The 21,422-nt window shown below is 37.9% G+C and overlaps 3 protein-coding genes across 4 annotated transcripts; 1 reads left to right on the top strand and 2 right to left on the bottom strand.

The window, feature by feature from the left end:
• Window positions 1–207: 207 nt before the first annotated feature.
• On the bottom strand, window positions 208–15,925 carry LOC115767273. Its single transcript, XM_030711504.1, has 4 exons — window positions 15,896–15,925; window positions 15,514–15,812; window positions 532–537; window positions 208–487 (listed from the first exon to the last, which is right to left on the bottom strand). The coding sequence occupies exons 1-4, from the start codon at window positions 15,923–15,925 to the stop codon at window positions 370–372; spliced, it is 453 nt and encodes a 150-aa protein (XP_030567364.1). The 3' UTR covers window positions 208–369.
• LOC115767284 (protein MAK16 homolog) lies at window positions 15,735–21,249 on the bottom strand. Of its 2 annotated transcripts, XM_030711516.1 has the most exons (5): window positions 21,116–21,249; window positions 21,004–21,050; window positions 20,148–20,943; window positions 19,516–19,708; window positions 15,735–15,812 (listed from the first exon to the last, which is right to left on the bottom strand). In XM_030711516.1, the coding sequence occupies exons 1-4, from the start codon at window positions 21,128–21,130 to the stop codon at window positions 19,517–19,519; spliced, it is 1,050 nt and encodes a 349-aa protein (XP_030567376.1). In that variant the 5' UTR covers window positions 21,131–21,249; the 3' UTR covers window positions 15,735–15,812; window position 19,516. The 2 variants fall into 2 exon arrangements, with proteins under 2 accessions (XP_030567376.1, XP_030567375.1); XM_030711515.1 differs by lacking the exon at window positions 15,735–15,812 and having other exon boundaries at window positions 19,386–19,708; window positions 21,116–21,243.
• On the top strand, window positions 16,567–17,931 carry LOC115767288 (protein enhancer of rudimentary). Its single transcript, XM_030711519.1, has 3 exons — window positions 16,567–16,675; window positions 17,014–17,113; window positions 17,175–17,931. The coding sequence occupies exon 3, from the start codon at window positions 17,278–17,280 to the stop codon at window positions 17,590–17,592; it is 315 nt and encodes a 104-aa protein (XP_030567379.1). The 5' UTR covers window positions 16,567–16,675; window positions 17,014–17,113; window positions 17,175–17,277; the 3' UTR covers window positions 17,593–17,931.
• Window positions 21,250–21,422: the final 173 nt, after the last annotated feature.

The raw sequence follows: 21,422 nt of genomic DNA, 5'->3' as shown, positions 1-21,422 counted from the left end.
GTTAGATACAAGATATAATAAATCAGGTTGATTAGACTCCTCTTTAATCGGATTATTATCGATACTTATCGATGCCCATAAAATTCAAATGTATTAGCTATAGGACTAACATATTAAGAAACTATCACAGATTAAATCAGACCTAAGAGTTCAGTTAAGTAAAAACTTTTCTAGTCATCAAGAATCAATCACATTATATTTTCGGCAAAAATGAGAGCATTTGGAGCCTGCAAAGGTAAGCCTTTATTCGGATGAAACGCTTGAATTTTTCATTAAGGCTGTTTGCGCAGTGCTTAATTAATTATAATGGTAATTATACAATTCGTTTTTAAATCGTTGTCGGTTATTTGCCATGTGCTTTTAGTAAATTCAATTATTTGCGGGTCGGCCTCGCGGACGTATCGTATTTATTAAGCAGACCACAAATTCGTTGGTTGGCATTTTAATTAACTTAAAGTGCAAATACCTGGTATTAAGTATTCGAATTCTAATTAAATGACATATTTGGCGAAATATTCTCGAGCTACTCACGTGTCGCTGAAATGAAACAAGATAAAGGAATATTAGATAAATTAAAAAAACACATATATATATATATATATATATATATATATATATATATATATATAAATGTATGTCACTTAAACAATCGAAAACATAGTTTAAAGGAAAAGCTTTAAAGGAAAAGGTCCGTCTTTCTGTTGCAGCCAGTGCATATATCGGAACTAGTCAGATCGGATAACTATATGATTTCCCAAATATTTTTTTATCGAATTCAGCATTAACGAGCTTCACTATTCTCACACATCTGCAAAGGGCAAATGTCTACAAGAGTATTAAATCTTCGACGTATTAAAGATATACTTATATTATCGTTTTTGTAAATTCTCAAGAAAACATTTTCTTTAAATGTACTTCAAAATGATCCCGAACAAAATAGTCTAGTCCAAACAAAATAAACATATACATAGGCCACCTACTATCTGTAAATATCTAAGCTAAGCTACCTTCAAGCTATTGTATACTATATAAAAAAAAAAGGAAACTTATCAAATTTTGGTGAAAAAATAAACTTAACTGAAATGAACTTTTGTTTAAAATCGATATTTATCGAGGCGTTTATGCAAACGCACTGACTGACAGGGCAAATTAATTGAAAAGCATTCAAAGAATGTATAAATATAAATTTGCTTTTAGCAAATTACCTAAAAAAGTAAATGTTATGCATCAAAATATGCAAATGTACCACCGCTAGATGTCGCCACACTAAAAATATATGTGCAATTGAAATATTGTTGTCTGTTAAAGGATAGTTTTGGAATTGGGCATTAAGTTGTCAACGTGCCAAAGTTAGTTACACGCCAATTTCACTTAGAGTTTCATTTTGCCGTGAATGTCTGTGTGTGGGGGTTGCATAGAAAACCCATCTAGCAGCTGCTTGTCAAGATCTGTGAGAAGACTAAAAGTTTAAAATATGCTTTGCTGCAAAGCTTGACGAGAAAATACTTTAGCACACATTTGTATTGGTCTTTGGCGATGCCAATATATGCCTAAAGTTCAAATCAAAACCAGAAAGCGAGCTCTAGTCGGGAGTGCCCGGCTAGATGATGCCCTGATCCTGCTGCTACCAACACAAGTGAAAGTCACTTGATCTGTTTATAATATTCTACAAACTATAGGGTCCGGTATACGGGCGGACATAACTAGATCGACTTGGCGATTGATGCCGATCAAGAATACATATGCCTTATGGATTCGGAGATGATTCTTGCTGCCTGTTACAAATAGGGTATTTATTAAGTGTGTCATGGAATTGTATTCTTAGATAATAAATCATATAAAATGTCTACAGGGCAAACTAAATTTATGATTGGCTCGGTTCAGAGTTCAGAGTAAAAAGCAAAGCCTGGACATAAGGTTCGGTTGTGAGTCTGGCTTTCATATAAAAGATTTCAGATTATTTTTATTGGGATATTGTTTATCAGATATAGTTAACTAATACTTTTCCTATACAGAGAAAATATTGTTGAAGCAATGTAAAAAAAATTTAAAAAAAAATTTGGAAATATTCAAAAAACAGTTTTATTTGAACCCAGGTTTATATATGGTAAATAGTTCAAGTTGTGGCTGTTTTTTCTATATATCCAGTTCCGTTTCGGTTCGATTGAAGCCCGGTTTGCCCGGTCTTGATTTAAAATGCATTAGCGCACAACTTTATAAGGTAAGACAAGCAAAGGAAAATCAAGAAAAATAAAATTGTAGCTTCGGAGAGCTGAAGGCTAAAGCGTGCTCGCTGCGGGCATCGAATATTTTTCCAGTAGCCAGAAATGTGTGAGGCATTTGCAAAGGCCAGTAAGCACACACGCACAGCAGCCACACACACACACACACACACACACACTAACACACATAGCTTAGCACACTTGGTGAAGTCAAAGAAAAGATGCAGCAAAGTATTTGACGCTCTTGGCTTTGTTTGGCAACAATTTCTAAGCGCATATTTACTTCAAATTTTTGTAGCAAGCTACAGTTTTATTATTGTTGTTTTTGTTGCTGCTGCTGCTGCTGCTGTTGTTGCAGTTGATGCAGCAATATTGCAAAATGTTATTTCTTACTTTTGTTTCTGTTGCTGGCATTTATATCAAAGTTTTTGGTTTGGGCATCGGGCTGCATTTTGCATATTTAAAGGTGCCCCACGTTGCATGCATTTCGGCTGGCTGCAACTAAATGCGGCAGTAACCTTTTTGCTTTATATGTCTGTGACGCAAGTATCTGGCCAAGGATAGAGTTTTTAAGCACGATTGCTGCACACTACCTTCAACATTCCATTTTTGATATTGTGTAGCAGCTGGGGCATAGTAAAACCATTTGGATGTCAGGTAAAGTTCACATTTTCGGACAATTTAGTCAAAGGAAGTTTTTCTATGGTATTATATATTATTACAAATATCTGTTTTATATTCTATTTCAAAAGTTTCCCTTTGTTGGGGTTCAAGCTTTGCCTGCAATTAATTTGATTCAATTAATCATAATATTTCACGGGCTTTTCATTTATATTCTCATCGTGGACAATGGGCTAAGCAGATTGAATAGAAGCCTGGAATTAGCATTGACTGAGAATATAGGACACTTAAGAAAGTATATACCGGCAGTAGATATTGCCCGGCTTTGCCAGGCCCAGGTTGTTTCTTCTTTAAATTTAAGACAAAACTTTTTTAGCTTTTCATTTGACTTATAAAATCCTTGAAATCCTTGTTTAATCTTAAGCTTTATGGAGCTTTGAAAGTGATCATAGAGCCGAAAATTCAATTGCACTTTCACTCGCTTTTTCCATTCAAGAGGCGTGAAATTTGCGAAAAGCGTGAAACACGTCTCGGTCAGCAAAAAAGTTTCAGACAACGAATTTCCACCAATTTTCCACAGTTTAGGGTGTAGATGTTCAAAACTCGCCTAAGCGAGCCCCTTCTTAGCCTTATAGCTTGGGCTTTGCGCTGATCTCCCTCCAATCAGTCCAGCTTCTATATATATATATATATATATATATTCCGATACATAATATCGAGCTGACTTGTCATATAATTATCTGTTATTATTTTCATTCATATTTAACCACTCCATTAACATAACATATCCAGCAGGATACCTAATCCTATTTCTCTCTCGCACTTTTATCAATTTAAGTATTTTTAACTTTATTTCGTTTACCAGCACTCGGGGCACTTAACTTGGCCCAATATGCATAAATTTTGTGTAGCTACAATGTTATGCATATTTCATATGTTATCACTGCGACAGTAAGATAAGAGACACACACAAGTACACACTTACACACACACACATGGAGCCGCACGTGTGTGCATATGGAATGCGTTTTTCGGGTCAATTTCAACGTTCCGTTTATTCGTGGTGTAAAACGAGAGCAGACAGCTTTTTGCTTGCTTTCATTTGCAGCTGGGTACAGCCCATTTTGATGGTGATAGCAGTAAAGCGCAATAAAAATGCCACAAGAAATTAAATTTCTTTTAAATTATGATAAATTGCTCAAAGTGAAATGAAGCCCAAATAGGTTAAGATGTATTGAAAAAAAGTGACTGCTGTGACGCTCAAAGATTGAACGGCTGTCAATCTGTGGTCCTGTCAATCATCAAGTCAGTCAATCAATTTAATAATCAATACGTCAATTGGTCATTATTATTTTTTTTTTGTAATCAATTTGTTCGTCACTCAATCAATAAGTCAATCAGTAGTCAATCAATAAGTCAATCAATCAATCAAGTTCATTCAATCAATCAAATTATTAGTCATGTAGTTCATCTATCAATCAGTCAATCAGTAAGTCAGTTACCTAAGATATCAATCAGTTCGTCAATCAGTCTGTCTGTCAGTTTGTCAATCAGTTCGTCAATCATTGTGTCTAGTACTCAGTTTTTTCTTTTGCTTAATCCTTATTAACCGAGTCCATCTTAACTGCCAAAAGCACTATATTATCAAGATGACAGACGCACTGTGTGTCTGCACGCACACTCACAACACACACACACACACACACACACACACACACACACACACACACACACACACACACACACACACACACACAAAAACACACACAGAGTCCAACGCGGCAGCTGCCGCTCAATTAACAGACTTAAAATAAAGTCAGTCGCAAATATTTACAACGGCATCATCTGGAGAATGGTAAATACTTGGCTAGGGTGAATGGAGAATGTGTAACGGATGGACTCGGGTCGGGGCTGGGTAGTAGGCTGGTGAGAATGTAGCTTTCGGCCTGGCAAAAGGATAAAAAGCCAACGTACTTCATTAATTTTAATTAAGCGCCCACAGCATGACAAAAAGTGAACCCCAAAATGTGAGGTAGGCCGTAAAATCCACCTTTTGTACCATCGCCGCCTGCTAAATGGTGACGGGTAACTGGTGACTTGTAACTGGTGACGGGTGACTCTGGCAACTGGTGTCTCTGGTAACATGCTGAAATGTATTTCGCGTCCCGTTTTACACCCAAAGAGATGTGTCGCAAAGAAAGAGGGGCAACAAATAAAACAAAATGCAAGAGAATACCAAAAAAAGCAAATAACAAGCAATGAAAAGGAATAAAATTAAATGAAAATTAATAAAAAAAATAATGAAATACATGGAATATTACTTAAGGAAGATAGTCTACATTATATAAAAAAAAACTAAGATAATAAATAATACAAAAATAAAAATTATGAAATACCTGTTTTTCACAAAAACTATTCTTTAAATTATGTAAAGGAAAAAAAAATAAATTGAATTAAAATATTCATAAAAATTTTTGGAAGCTTATTTAAAATATTATCCAAATTATATAAAAAGCAAGTAAGAGGTTCTAGTCGGGAGCTCCCGACTAGGGGATACCGTGAACCGTCTTCTTCCAACATCAAATGCATATATATATTCTATTTTAGAAGCTATATGTCAAGTTTGGTGACTCTAGCTCTTATTATTTACCAAAATCGCCCAAAAAACAGGAAATCGATACCGATTTTTATCGATTGCTTGGAAACGGAGTAAGTTATCGATTATCGGTAGCAAACTCGATCTGAGCAGGCACTAGGAGCACCTACATCTAAAATTTCAGTCTATAGCTCTTATAGGTTCTGAGATCCTTGTGTTCATACATACGGACAGACAGACGGACATGGCTAGATCGATTCGGCTATTGATGCTGATCAAGAATATATATACTTTATGGGGTCGGAGATGCTTCCTTCTGCATTTAGCTTTCGCACAAATACAATATACCCTTATACCCATTTTTAATGGGTTCAGGGTATAAAAACTAAATAAGCAATCTTCGATTAAATAATGTAAAGAAAAATAAAAACATATTATATATATTATATATTTATATAATATTTTATATATTATATATTTTACTTTATATATTATATATTATGTACCATATATTTTATATTGTATCATAAGATATAATATATAAATAGTATATCGTTTTTGAAAAGATTCCATAAACTAATTTGCAAGATTTTCACTAGAAGAGTTTTTGTTTTTCTTTACTTTGTCGTCCAATTTCAAATAAAATACATTGAAGGTATTCCTCTAGTCTGACAATTCTGTTTCAGATGAACCTTTTACTTCATTTGTGTTTCGATAAATAAGTTATCGAAGTTATCTAAGCACATTTCCAATGGCAATCACGAGCGCATCTCTGGTCGCGCCTTAAAGTAGGCAAACATTTTTGCTAGGTGCCAGCGAAAGTGACAAATTAGTCGCTGGCTTTTTAGCTTTTTGCTTTTTAACGTTCGCCATTTTCCAGCTGCCATTTTTTTTGGCTAACCTTGAGATTTTCCAAGGAATAATAAATAAACGTCTCATGCCTCTCTCTCTCTCTCTCTCTCTCTCTGTCTCTCTCTCTCTCTCTCTCTCTCTCTCTCTCTCTCTCTCTCTCTCTCTCTGTCTCTCTCTCTCTGTCTCTCTCTCTCTCTCTCTATCTCTCTCTCTCTCTCTCTCTCTCTCTCTCTCTCTCTCTCTCTCTCTCTCTCTCTCTCTCTCTGTCTGTCTGTCTCTGTCGGAAGCGGAACTCTGAATGCGTTGGCCACAGAACCACATGCAGACCAACAAATATTAAAGTGTAACTGTTAAATAAGTAACCCAGGAGGAGCATGGAGAGGCTTGGAGAAAGAAAACGTAAACTGAGATAAAATAGAAAATTGAAAGAAAATTGTTTGCATATGTGTATGTGGGCTAAAGGGCTATCAGAGCATGTGGGTAGATGCTGAATAAAGAGGCCATTGAAAAGAAAGGTAGGGTATTTCATAATCACCATATATGTTATGCATACATCAAAGATAATAGAAGCTAGAGCTATCGACTTTGGTATGCACATTCATGTAAAGTGTACACAGACAATTCCGAGCTGCGTTTACCTTAAAACTAACTAGTCTGACTAACTAAAAAGTCTGATTTTTAGACTATTTTTCAGACTTCAGATGACATTTTGATGAAACTACAGACTAGTTCGGAGTCGTTTTTATTCATATTATTTTCATTATGCATTGTTTTTCAGTTTAACTGTCACAAAATGCCCTCCAACTTGTTCTAGTTTAGCTCTCAAATGCCTTGAGCAATGCTTATAAACCTAGGCGACCTTAGAGAGAGTGATTAAATGAATCTTAAGTGAATTGAATAAAAAGAACATTTAGATTGCAAATAGTTGGCAAAAGCCAAAAAAATCAGCAGTAGCGACCTCAAAGAACCAACAAGTCCCACTAATCTCCAGCGTTTGAAATTTAAAACCTTAAACTAAGCGCACTAGTGATATATACAAATAAAAAGAGGAAAAAAAAAATTGAACCTTCGCGCTTCTGGAATTAAGAAAATCCATTTAAGAAAATTTTTTTAATTGAAATGCGCGCGCGGTGCAGACACAAAAAAGCCATGAAAATGCCGCACAGAAGGCCAGAGGGAAAGAACGTGCAATGGCAAATGGGGAAGATGGGGGGCGTGGGCGTGGGCATGGTTGTGGGCCTGGTTGTGGCTTTGGGTTCGTGCAAAATGAGCGAATAAGCAAATGGGAGCAACACTAGAAGAAGCAGCACAAGCACCAAAAACAACATAAATAGTGCAAATCATAAGAGTTGCGACAAAAAAAAATGAGCAAAAAACGGCCATAGAATTGCCGCACACACACACACACACACGCACACCCACGTAATCACACACACGCGCCGCGGCTAATTAAATTAAAAATGTTTCCAAACATGCGTCAGGTCAGAACTTACTAGTCCACCATTTCAATGTCATCCTCATCGTCGCTGCCAACGTTGTCGCCATCCCGTCGCCCATCATCATCGACATCATCATCGTCATAGAATTCGGACTCCCGGGCGGCATTGCTGCTGCTGAAGCGCTCGCGGCTACGCTCGCGGCTTTGTGGACCGTTCGTATGGCTGATGTTGCTGCTGCTGCCACGCCCACCATGGTCAGCAGCGCCCATGCGGCGTCTGGCATTATTATCCGGTGAGACGGCAGCACGTCTGCGTATCGATTGTACCGGCAGGCCGACACCCTGTTCGAGCTCCTCATCCTCCTCGTCGCTTTCGATCTCAATCTCGTCCAGATCACGTTGGCTAATGATGCGCTCCGGCATGGTTACTATCTTTGGCTAGCTTTAACTTTGCTTACGCTTGCGCACGCACGCACGCACACACACACAACACTTGATCGTTAACAAGAAAAAAAAGGCACAAGAAGTCGTGGTTGACACGAGACAATCAATAATGGACCAATTCAATCCCAACACGATACTCGACACAGGCACAGACACTGCCACAGCTGGAGACTTTCACCGAACGCATTCAAAACTGCAATTGCCGCTGCGAGTGCGTCCCCAGTTGGCAGCAAGCGGCCAAAGCAGCCAATTGACTTGTTGTGGGGCTTCGAAAAGGCCGCCAGGTGATTTTTCGCTGTTAATTCAATTAGCAGCAACACTGAGATATAAAGCAAGCACTTTTTTTTGTTCTTTCACTTTTTGTTTGTTTTTTAAATGGGGTCAGCGATTTTTGGGGGCGACACTGTGTAGCAACGAGCACTCTGTGCACCTGCCTGCCTGTGAAGCTCATGCGTTAAGCCAATTCGCATTAACTGCGAAAGTATCTTTCAGATACGAAAATCAGACAGCTGAAAAAGTATCTATCAGATACAAAAACGAAAATAAATTAAAAGTATCTTTCAAGAACCAACAAAAATAAATAAAGTATCTTTCAGATACAAAAACCAAAAATTCACATTAAAAAATGTAAACGTATCTTTCCGATACAAAAAACAAAAAAACTTCAAGATTATCGTTTAGATATAAAAATCCAATAAACTACATTTCGGGTACAAAAATCAAAAATTCAAAAGTATCTTTCAGATATCCAAGTATCAAGTACAAGATTCAAACAGATACAAAAGTATCTTTCCAATGCAAAAATAAAAAAACTGTGAAAGTATCTTTAAGATACGAAAATGAAAAATCTACAAAAGTATCTTTTAGACAATAAAAATCGCAAAATGGAAAAACTCCAAAAAAATAAAAACAGCAAAAGTATCTTCCAGATACAAAAAGCACGCTTCAAGCGACCAGCTTAGTTCTTTCTGCAAGTTTGTTGTTTCCGCATAGAAAGATACACGTGCTCAGCACCCTTCACCTGCCTCACACTTTCCACCACGCTCTTGGACTTTGTGCTTTCAGTTTTAATTTGAATGAATGTAAAAGTATGAAATTGTTATATAATTATTTTGAGTTTAATTGTATTTACACCCTTCTACGGGGTGCCATAATTTGGTCACGAAATGTGTCTCCGACACCTTGGAGCTTATATATTATACTAGCGGGCATAGCCCGGCTTACCCCGTGATAAGTAGTTAGCTAAGTCGAAAGTTAGTTTGAAACCAATCGGAAGGTAAACAAAAAACTTTCATACAATCGTTTTCCGCCCATTTACCACGTATTCATTAAATTTTTATGGAGAGCTTAGAATATAAGTTTGGAGTAAATCCGACATGGCCTAAAAATAAGAATAAAGTTGCCAGATTCTGATGCCAAATTGATCTAGACGCCACAGCATGAACACAGAGTCAAACGTCTAGGAAACCAGATGAAATTTGACCTATGTCTGTATAGACTTTTTAAGGCTACCAATCAGTCATTCAGGACAAACACTTATATTACATTGCCTCTTACATATGAACAAAATCATCTCATAATCGGACTACTATATTATATGGCTATATGGAGGAAACGGTAAAAATAGTTTGTGTAGTAACAACATCTATTGCAAGCCTTGCAAATTATTTCATATTTGGCGTGCCGAAGATAACCGTCCTTTCTTAATTATTTTAAATAATTATTATAATCTGGTTCCAAACATATTTGAACTAGCTCTGACAAAACTGGACTTGAGCCGTTGCAACAGCCGCAAACTATCGTGAGGACTCGAGCCCGTGCTCTTTAGATTTCCCAAGAACTGATTTTTAGATAAATAATAATCATATAAATAAATAAAAATTTCCGATTCTGTTTTTCCCTCCCTCCATTTCAAATGCGATAAATATCATATAATAAACCGAAAAATGATTTAAGAAATAAATTTTGGCACAATATGGAAGCCAAGAGAAGAAAAAAAGCAAGTAAGAGTGGTTCGGACGGGTGAGCTCGACTAGGAGATACCCTGAACCCAAGGCCAAGCTGCCGTTCCAAGCACCCTAGCTCCCTTCTCTACTTCACCTTTTCTCAGCGGTTGTGCTTCTTCTTCCCTTATTACCACACTATGGGAAACACGTTCTCGATTATCTACGATCTTAATGAAACTTTCAGTGGCTAAATCTCGCAGACAGAAATTGTGTATATACCAAATGGCAGGGCTCTAGCTTTAAAAATTAGTATCTTACAATCTTGTAGAATGAAAGAGCTATTCAAAAAGTGAAATATTTTTAATTTGTGCTATGCGAGAGCCTACAGACCTTTGTCTTTGGTTTTGCTTCAAAGAAAATACAAGTATACATCAAATAAAAAACTGTTAATTTTAACCATTTCCTACATATACAGGGTATGAAAAGAAGCAGAGTCGCAGTCTCGCCTGTTAAGAACTTGCTGCTGAGCAGGATAAACGGTAACTACTAGTCGGTCACTTGGCTGCTAAATATATTGATTTTTGAAGCTGGCATAGCGCGTGCGGGCAGCTGACTTATTAGCTCGCTATTTGCAAACAGCAGCAGCAGAAAAAAAAATGATTAAAAATTATTGGCTGGCCGACTGTTTGGCTGTTTGGCCATTTGACGGCCGCTTTGGCAGCGTTTCCGGCGTTGCCGGCAAGCCAAAAGAACCATAAAATCGAAAATGAGCTGAGCCAAGACACAAAGGCAAAACGCGCGCATTTAATGAGCCATTTCAATGCCAAGGCGCAGAGTGTGCAGCCAGTTGAACATGTTTTCATACCCTGTTCACAAATTGCAGACGAGTATATTGGTCTTGTTCATTTATCGTTCTGGTTGTCTGTCTATAGTTGGAAACTTTGTATATATACAAGAGTATGAGATTAAGTATTTCCAATTATGGGTTTTTTCTTTATTTCCTATTAGATAGATGGATTGGTAAGCGATAGATCGATATATCGATGCACAGTAGATACATTATTAGATTGATAGATTGATAGGCAGATAGATATATAGACATATAGACAGACTGATAAATATTGATAGATATATCGATATCTACAAATATATATATCGATAGATATATAGATAGATAGATAGATATACAGCTAGATTGATAGATGAATAAATCGATTAATAGATCAATTGATAAATAGATAGATAAATAGATCGATAGATAGATAGATAGATAGATATATAGATAGATAGATCGATAGACAGATAGATAGATAGATAGATTGATAGATGAATAAATCGATTAATAGATCAATTGATAGGTAGATAGATAGATAGATAGATAGATAGATAGATAGATAGATAGATAGATGGATATACAGTTGGATTTATAGATAGAAGGATAGAGTGATTGATAGATAAATAGACAGATAGATAGGAGAAAACGAAATACCGCAATTCCATATTTTGTGCATTGGGAATAATGTGAACGGTTTTTCTTAAGAAACAATATCTTGTTTAATTTATTAAGCTTTTTTTTACTTTCGCAGAAGTAAGTAGATAATGTCAATTCAACTATCATCTTCACCCAACGTCAACTACAGAACAGAGTATTAAGCAGTCGTTCCTTATTATCTTTTGCTGTTTGTTTTCTTCCTGTGCCTTTTTATTATTTTTCCAAAAATTACGGCAGACCAAAGATTGCAATTACATGTAAATAGGCATATGCATATATTATACAATAACTCATGTATTTTTTAATACAAATCAGTTGGCGTAAGAGAGATCAAAGATTTGATTATATTCAACTAAATTAGTTTCATAATCCATTTGTAATAATTTGCTGTTTAAATATTTAACAGATTTTCTTGCTTTCGATAAGTTTGATCAAATTCTCCTCAGCTATAATATTTTCTGTTTAATGCGCTTGGCTCTTTAATATTCGAAGACTTTTTGCGATGAATTCCAAAGGTTGTTTATTTATTTAATTGGTCTTAAGGGACTATTTTAAATAATTATACGTGTTTTCCATCTAAATATTAAACAGAGTATTTAATTTGTATTAATAACTTTGCGAATGCCTTCTATAACATTTGCTATTCAAAATTCGGAGTCTTTCTGCGATCTTTTAGGATTTTTTTAATTGGTTTTCAGGGATTTATCAGAATTTTTCAAATTTATGTAAATAATACTTGCATTTGATTGCGCCAGCAGAAATCTGCAGAAAATCAAAACGAATTATAATATCGATTAAGAAAACTATCGAACTATAAGAACTATCGATAGTTTTGCTAACATATTGTCATGTTTTTCGGAATCATCATTTAAGTGCAGAATTTGAGGTCTGCACTCAAAATAGAAGCCCTTATAATTAGTTCAAGTATTTGTGGAAATTTGTTTAGAAATAAAAACGCATGAGTATGGAGAAAAAAAATATTAATGAATGTGCTTGATTTGGTTTTGCCAATGAATCAATTTCTGGAACGTTTTAAGCTAATTAGATAAATATTACTTTTTGACATGGCCAATGCGATTGTCACTTGCAACTGCAATTTAATATTTAAAACAAAGGATGGGGCCACGCACAAACTGGTCTAAACTGTCGCGTTGCAATTAAATTAATGGCAATTATTGATGTCAGCGAATGACTCGAATTACTCGAATGACTATTTAAGCGCATGTTAATTAAGGTCCGTTGCACTCGCAACTCGTAAACAACCCAACACCGATTTGTATATCAATTATGCATACGAGTCGATGACGCGATGACGTCACAAGCCGACAAAACCAATGCCAAGGCCGTCGTCGCAAACTCTTGTCAGTCACTGTGGCAGCCAGCTGAGTGAAGCAATTACGCGCAAGACGAAGATAAACACACAGACGGATGGCAAAAGCAAAAGCACAACGGAATAGACACGAAAAAAAAACCCGAAAAACGGTGAGAAAAATACAACAACAACAACAACTAAAAGGTGTCAACAGAAACAACCTTCGAACTGTGGCGAAAACCTAACGCAATCTTTGTAATCAGTGTTATAAAATTTAAAACTATTTATAATACAAAATAAAAGTGCTCATAATTAAAGCTGACAGCTATTGGCAGCTATTAAGCTAATATAAATAAGACAAAAATTAACATATCAGCTAGAACAAATACCCTGGCCAGATAATTTATTATTTTCATTTTTATTTCTTTATCTTTAAAATAGTTAATTAAGTTCAAAATGAAGCCACGTAAGCTGTCAAAATAAATTGTTTAAAGGATTTTTCCACACTGAATTCCCAAATAAGCAACTGTGCAATTCAAATGAAATATGCCAATATGTTTAAGGATCTTGCAACACTGAATTCGCTACAAGGCAGCTTGCAGATCTTTACAACACTGAAATCGCAATATGGCAACTTTGAAGATCATATTTAGCCGACTTTTCTTAAACAGATCGCTCCTTATAAAAATTACAGGGTACTAAAAACAAGTCCATGTCCACAAAACAAGCAAGAGAAAAAGAGAAAACATAAACAAAAGAATAAAACAATAAAACAATAGAAATAAGAAAACACTCGTAATAATTTGTTAAGCAACCCACGTTGCGAATTCTGAGTAATGCTTCACACAACACACACACACACACACACACACACACACACACACACAACAAACCATAAGTGAGCCTATAAAAATATATTTTAATGAATCTATATGCATATAAATATATTATAAAAGTGCTTAACTCGCCCCCAGCTGTGCAGAGTCACGCGAGAAAAACAACAACAGCAACAGCAACAATGGGGCTACCCATATAAATTAGAAATAATTTAGTATTTTGTGACGTCGCAATCGCATCGATGCTGTTGATAACAACGATAACGGCTCGTGCATGGCCTTATCAGCTGTGCCCAAGCTCTTATCAGCACGGGGCTAAGAGACAACACTTAAACGCTCGTTAAACATGACTAATTAGTGCGAGGTGACAAGGCCAGAGTTTCAGCGTGATTTCACAGTGACTTCGTGACTTTGTGAACCCAAACAGTTAATAAAATGTTATTAATTGAAATGGGAAAGCAAACAGCCTGATAAGAAAGCTGTCTAACGTGATAAGGCCAGCCCGGAATCCAACAAGAGTTTTCTACAGTTCGATTTTAAGCTCGCTTTTGGCTTCGATTTATCCGCTTCTCCAGTTGGATCTTACAAATCGAAAGTTAGCTTATGGTTAAGTGTTAAGAATGTAATTGAGCTACAAATTGGTATTAATTAAAATACAAATAAAAATGTAATTAAAGCTAAAAACTAAAAGAGACCAGGTGCGATGCCCAGAAGCAGAGGCTGTTCCGAAGAACAAGATTAATTATAACTAGTAAGAGGTTCTAGTCGCGACTAGGGTCCCGACTAGGGGATACCGTGAACCCTCTTCTTCCAACATCAAATGCATATATATATTCTATTTTAGAAGCTATTTGTCAAGTTTGGTGACTCTAGCTCTTATTATTTACCAAAATTGCCAAAAAAAAACAGGATATCGATATCGATTTTTATCGATTGCTTGGAAACGGATTAAGTTATCGATTATCGGAAACAAACTCGATCTGCGCAGGAGCATCTACATATAAAATTTCAAGTCTCTAGCTCTTATATGTTCTGAGATCCTTGAGTTGACTCGGCTATTGATACTGATCAAGAATATATATACTTCTACTACTATTACTACCTATTTTTAATGGGTTCAGGGTATAATAATAATAATTATGATTAAATTACATTCAATTATATGTGACATAATAAAAACAAGTAATAATGAAATAAATAAATAAATCAATATAAAAATAATACATCAATAATATTTAAAAAAAAAAAAAACAATAATAATAACAAAATAAGAATAAAATTAAATTCGTAATAACAATAATGATAATAATAACAATAATAATAATTTTACAAAATATTTCTAATAAGAATAATAATTGTTACCGCAATAATAACAATAATGTCGATTCCAATTGGACAGCCGTATCGTGAATTGGTAACTGTTCCTTGCAGAACTTAAAATCAATTAAATTTGATAAATAACTGTAATTGAATTACGACACCCATAAAGGAGATGCATTTGGCCTGGTGCGAAAGCTTTTTATCCATTTTAACGGCAACTTAGCGACTAGCTGCTTAATTACAAAATTAGCGCAGCTGTCACATCAATTGGAAATTGGAAATAATGAATGAGTGAATGGATGAATGGATAAATGGATGAATGAATGCTGGATGGGGGGGGGGAACACTTAGCAAAAGTGTGAAGAAGATGGCACAACAAGTCAGGCAAATAAACAAGTTCAAGGCCAAACACACACGCACACATTTACACTCACCTGCCGTTGGCTGCCAGCTGCTCAGCTGCTGCTGCTGCTGCTGGCTGCAGCGGCGACGTCACAAGCGTTGTCGCCGGCGTCGACGTCGGCGTCGGCGTCGACGTCACTATCACAGTGTCGGCCAGCACGGGCCTGTAGATGAGCGGCTTAACGTTGCGCTCGATGTCGTCCAGGAAGACAACATCGTGCACGGGTATGAGCCGATGATCGGCCACATTAAAGTGCAGATCGCGGAAGGGTATATTCAGCCGACAGCGTAGCGTGGACGAGGCGGCTGCGTCCGTATCATGTGGCGGCAACTGCAACAATAACAACAGACAATACACTCCAATTAGTTGTAATCTAATTGGAATTGTAAATGCAATTGAATAAGATGCAGCACCTTGATTTTCCCATTGGCCGCAGAGAACATTGAGCAGTGCACAATCAAAAAAATAACAATATTAACTAATAGAACAGCCGCATAGCACTCGGCTATGACAAACACACACACACAAACACACAGTACAACAACAAAAAATTTATAAAAACAACAAAACTTTCAACACGCGTGCGTACGTCGCGTCGCGGCAGCGCGCAGCGGCAAAGAAAATAGGCAAAACAGAATGAAAGACACAAAAAAAAAAAAAAAGAATATACGAAGTCTGGGCACACGGAAGAAAACACAATTAACTGTGCTTACGATTTGTGATTTTTTTTAATTAAAATGTTTGTGCCACATTCATAGCTCATTGGGCTGCGGCTGCGCCTTCACTTTGCATTTCACTTGCCCAATGCGGCAGCATTGCGACAGCCAGCAACAAAAACAACACACACAAATTCACACACAACAGCAATTTAATTTTACTGAATGACGCCTGCTGCGCAGCCCCCGTACGCTAAGCAACTGGCGCCGCTCTCCAATTGGTCCATTGGCTGGCGATCAGTTTAAATCAGCTGTCTAACTGGCTGTTTAACGCCTAGGTGGCAACGCCCAATAACGCATGCCGGGTGCTGCCAGACAGCAGGCTAGCGGCATTCACCAACACTGATGCGCAGCATTTGACAGCACTGTGTAGAAAGAAGCAGCAGAGGCAACCAAGCAAGCCATGAGAAATGTAAAGATTTTATAACATTTAAAGTACAAACACTATAAGCAATATTATAATACACCGACAATCAGGTAAGTTACCAGCTTATTGCGTCAGCATTTGTTTTTGCAGAGGCGCAGCCCAACATATTCCGCGCTGCTGTGCCCAAACGTATGCTGCTGCGTCCATTTGTATATACGCGAGTGTCTGCGTATGTGTGCGCGTGTGTGTGTGCGCTGGCGGCAAAAACAATGGCAGCATAAAGCGAGAGTGCGACAGAGAGAGAAAGAAAAACATGCTGCAACCTCTGACAGATTGACTGCAATTGCTTTGAAGGCAATGTCAAGAAAATTAATAATATTTTTCCATACTATTGCAATTGGCATTATTTAATTTATATTCTTTTCTGCGAATTTGCTCTTTTTCTCAGAATTTGTGCAGTCGCAGCAGCGTACCCGAAACATTTGCACAGTCTCGGAGACAACAAGAACGAACGATTTAACATCATTTTTTCTTGGTTTTTTTTTTCGGTAAGTAACTGAAAATCAACAAATGCAACTGTGTATGCTAAGCTTATTTTTGTGTTGCCAGATTGTGTTTGGTGTGCCAATTGTGCTGAAGCTAAGCGCCTGAGAGAGGGAGAGGAAGAGCGAGTGAGAGAGAGAGAGAGAGAGAGAGCGAGAGAGAGAGAGAAATGTCGCATACCATTTTGCTGGTGCAGCCGGGCGCACGTCCAGAGACGCGCACATATTGCGACTATGAGAGCGTCAACGAGTGCATGGAGGGCGTCTGCAAGATCTATGAGGAGCACCTGAAGCGGCGCAACCCGAACACGCCGACAATCACCTATGACATCAGTCAGCTGTTTGACTTTATCGATACACTAATTGACATTAGCTGTTTGGTCTATCAGAAGAGCACCAACACATATGCGCCCTACAACAAGGACTGGATCAAGGAGAAGATCTATGTGCTGCTGCGCCAGGCCGCGTTCAGTCCGAATGCCTAAATCAAAATCAGCCCAAACCAAATACCAACAACAACAACAACAGCAGCTGCAACAACAAAATATCGAAATAGAGAAGCGAATCCACAAATGAATCAAGTTGTTTCAAACTTATTTCTTTGTATAAAAAAAAAGAGAAAAAACGAAACGAAAAAAAAAAGCCTAATAATAATTAATTAATAATTGCAACAAACAACTCGAAACATTACGTATTTGCGGATTTTCTTTTCCAATTTCCAAACTAACATAAGGCAAATGGCAAATGCTCTACAAAATGATGATAAATGCGAACCTTAATTTTTTTGTATTGTAACGATAATATAATGTATGTATATGTATATATATACAAATGACAACAAAAGCTGTCTATGCTATTTGATTGGGCGGCACAGCTAAGCGTCTAAGACTTCGCATTGTAGAGTATTCAATGTCTGCTAAGCTCAAAACGTTTCTTTTGGAAAAACCAACATACATTTGTCTTTGCCAGCTTTTCGGATTTCTACAGTTTATTTTGTATTTTCTTTAGTATTGCAATTGTTAGTTAAACATCGGAAGCTTTTAATGCTCAGATTTTCGGATTATACACAACTAGATAATACTCGTTAATTCCCATCCCATCCAGCCCATCTTTCCCATTCCATCCTGTCTGTCTTTCCCATCAAAGTCAGTCTTTCCAATCTTTCCAGTCTGTCTTTCCCATCTTTCCAATCCGTCTTTCCCATCTCATCCAGTCCGTCTTTCCCATTCCATCCAGTCCGTCTTTCCCATTTTTCCAGTCCGTTTTTCCCATCTTTCCAGTCCGTCTTTCCCATCTCATCCAGTCCGTCTTTCCCATCTTTCTTAACTTAAATTGCGGTTAAAAAATTTGGAAAATTTATTTTCTGATGCATTTTTCAAACATTTTATTGACGCCGAAAGCCTTTTCCTATCTATATAGACATGCATATATCTTATTATACAGAAAGCAATAAAAATATATAGATATATATATATATATATATATATATATTACGACCCTAAATGCGCTCTCGAGTCTTAGCCCAATTTTGAACGCTTTGTATTTGAGCTGAACTTTGTAATTTGTTCATAAGTTAAACAAATTATTTGAATGTTACGGCAGAAAATGTACAAAATTAAGTGGAAAATGAAGTTTTTGACATTTACAAACAGAAAACTCAGCTGATTAGCCTGATTCGCCTCACCTTCAGTTTGAACCGCGAAGTGCAGGGTATCATAAAAATAACTGTTAACTGGCAGTTGACAACTTTGAACGTGTGCGTGTGCGTGCGTGTGTGTGTGTGTGTGTGCATTAAGACAAATAGAACCTTTGGTCGTTTTGGCGATAGTAGCTTCAGTAGCCCGTAACGAGAATAAATAACAATAGCTTTAAAAATACAACAAAAGCAACTGCAACGCTGAAGCTGGCTCAGCAATGGCCTTGGAAAGCGTCAGCGTCGACGTCAACGTCGACGTCGTCAGCGCCAGCGTTGCCACAGCTGCATTGAACTTGGCGTGCGTTTTTTGTTTTTGCTTTTGTTTTAATAATTGCATACATACATGTATATTACTTTTAATTAGCCCGCCAAGTTGATGTAATAAACGCAAAAGCTACGCTATTCGATTTAGTTGTGATATTTAGAACTGGTTTTAGCACCTGTTGCGACTCCATCTCGACCAACAACAACAGCGATGCCAATGTCAAGTTCATGCCGTATTTGGCCACACACAACGCACACACACACACACACGCACGCACGCACACATGAAAACTGAAATGCAAACGTTGTGGCTATCTCTTTCGTTTTAAAGATTTCTCTCAAGTTCTTAATCGCATTACATTTAATTAGATCTATACAATAATAAACGTATATGTTAATTTAGTTGCGCTCTCTAGCACTCTCTTCTTCTATCCGTTCTTTATTCTACCTCACTTATGACGCATTTGCCGTGCTGGAGCAGCCTCAGCCTCATATTCCATTTCATATTCCAATTGCAGTTTGGGTTTGCTGCGTCGCTTCGATGTTGCTGCTGCTGCCGCTGCCGCTGCTGCCGTTGTCTTTGACTTCTTCTTGGCGTCGCCGCTCAGCTTCTTCGTCGATTTGGCTGGCACTTGGGTATCCTGCGTGAAATGTTTACGTTATATTACACTGTTAATTTTCAACTGTTTAATAGCAATTTATCACTCGAGTTGGAGTCAAGATGCGCGCGCGCGCGTTCGTCGACTGGCGCTCAATGTTGTACGCTTTAGAAGTTAGCAAGTCGCCGCCGCCGCCGCAGTCGCAGTCAACGTCAACAGCGCTGCAGCGGCGACGCCGGCCGGCGACACAAGTGCTTTGAGCTTTTGAGCAGGCGAGTTGCCAGCTTGTCTTGTTTTCATTGCAAATTATGGTAATTAGGATTGTGCAATGATTTTGCATGAGAAAAGAGAAAAGGAAAATAACAAGAACAACAAAGCCGAGAGTCGAAATGACATGCAAATGTCAATATAAAGTAAGTCAAGCATCGACGTATGACAAATTGCCAATTTGCGGGCTAAAAGCAAACAGGCATATTTTTACCTCAATATCATCATTATCATCATCGGACTGGGCGAAATCGCTGTCCATTTCCACCTGTTCGCGCTGGCCCGAATCGCTGTCATAGTCAGCCTCAGCCTCATCATCATCATCATCTTCGTCTTCGTCTTCATCATCGGTATCCGCTTCCACGTACTCTTCCGTATCGTTAAGCGCGCGTCGCAGCTCGAGTGCCTCGTCCTCAGATGCATCCGCTTCCATTTCCAGCTCATGTTCGCGCTCCTCCTCATCCTCCACCTCCTGCTCATCGTCCTCGTCCACATGCTCCGCTTCCAGCGCCTTGTTAAAGGCCGTCTGTGAAAAGTTATAGATATCCTTGTACGTGCCAATTTTGAGACGCGTCAACAGCTCCTTCTCGATATGATTATCAATCTTGGCCGCAACGAGCGCCTTCTGTTCACGGCGCGCCTCGCGTCGCTCGATCTTTGTGGAGAGCGGCACGATCAGCTTCTGGCGGCGCAGCTTCAGCTTGCGCATGCGCATCAGATATTGTGTGATCTTAAGGAAGCGCTGCTTATTCTTGGCTATCATGTATTTTGGCCAAAACACAAGATTCTCATTGATCTGTTCGATGGCCTTCTCAAAGTTGCGCGACAATTTGACGCGCTCCCACAATTTGCTGGGCATATGCGCCCGCTCCGCCGTCTTCATAAACAGATAAATGATGCCCTTCTCCTCGCGCACTGTGGCATATTGCGAGTTGGCCAGCGGGCAGGTGCGCCGCGTGCACAGGCCCGTCAGATTGTACTCGTGGCGACAGAAGGTGCGCGTATCGGTTCTGCAAAACAGCGTATTCACACATGCTAACTAATATTAAATTGAATTCAATGCCACTTACTTGACTTTGTGCGAGCAGAAGGTTTTGTTGATGATGCTCCAAACGACCTGTGCGTTAATGGAGGGCAGACATTGTCATTAATGGGTAACTCAGTTCTACGCTCTCTACTTACATCGTCGTGCTGCATTTTGCGGCCGTTTTATGAATAAACGCTTCAGCTGTATATTTGTTATAAATCAAATTTATTTTCGACTAACACGTGCAACGTGCAAGCGGCTTCAAAATACAACAACAACAAAACACACGGTTCGTGTTTGACATTCGCTTGTCTACGTTCAAAGGCTGTGTGACCAGGCGACATATCGATACTATCGGGACTAGTATGCTATGCCGGCTTATGGTGATGTGGTAGCTAATACTTGTGTTTTCTATTTTTCACTGAAAACATACGACTGAGCTATTTAATATCATTAATGTGA

Source organism: Drosophila novamexicana, unplaced genomic scaffold (genome assembly GCF_003285875.2).
Source record: "Drosophila novamexicana strain 15010-1031.04,08,12 unplaced genomic scaffold, DnovRS2.1 tig00001361-arrow-arrow-pilon, whole genome shotgun sequence".
Classification (NCBI taxonomy): domain Eukaryota; kingdom Metazoa; phylum Arthropoda; class Insecta; order Diptera; family Drosophilidae; genus Drosophila; species Drosophila novamexicana.
Note: the sequence above shows the minus strand (reverse complement) of the source record. Positions and strands in the feature narration are given on the sequence as shown.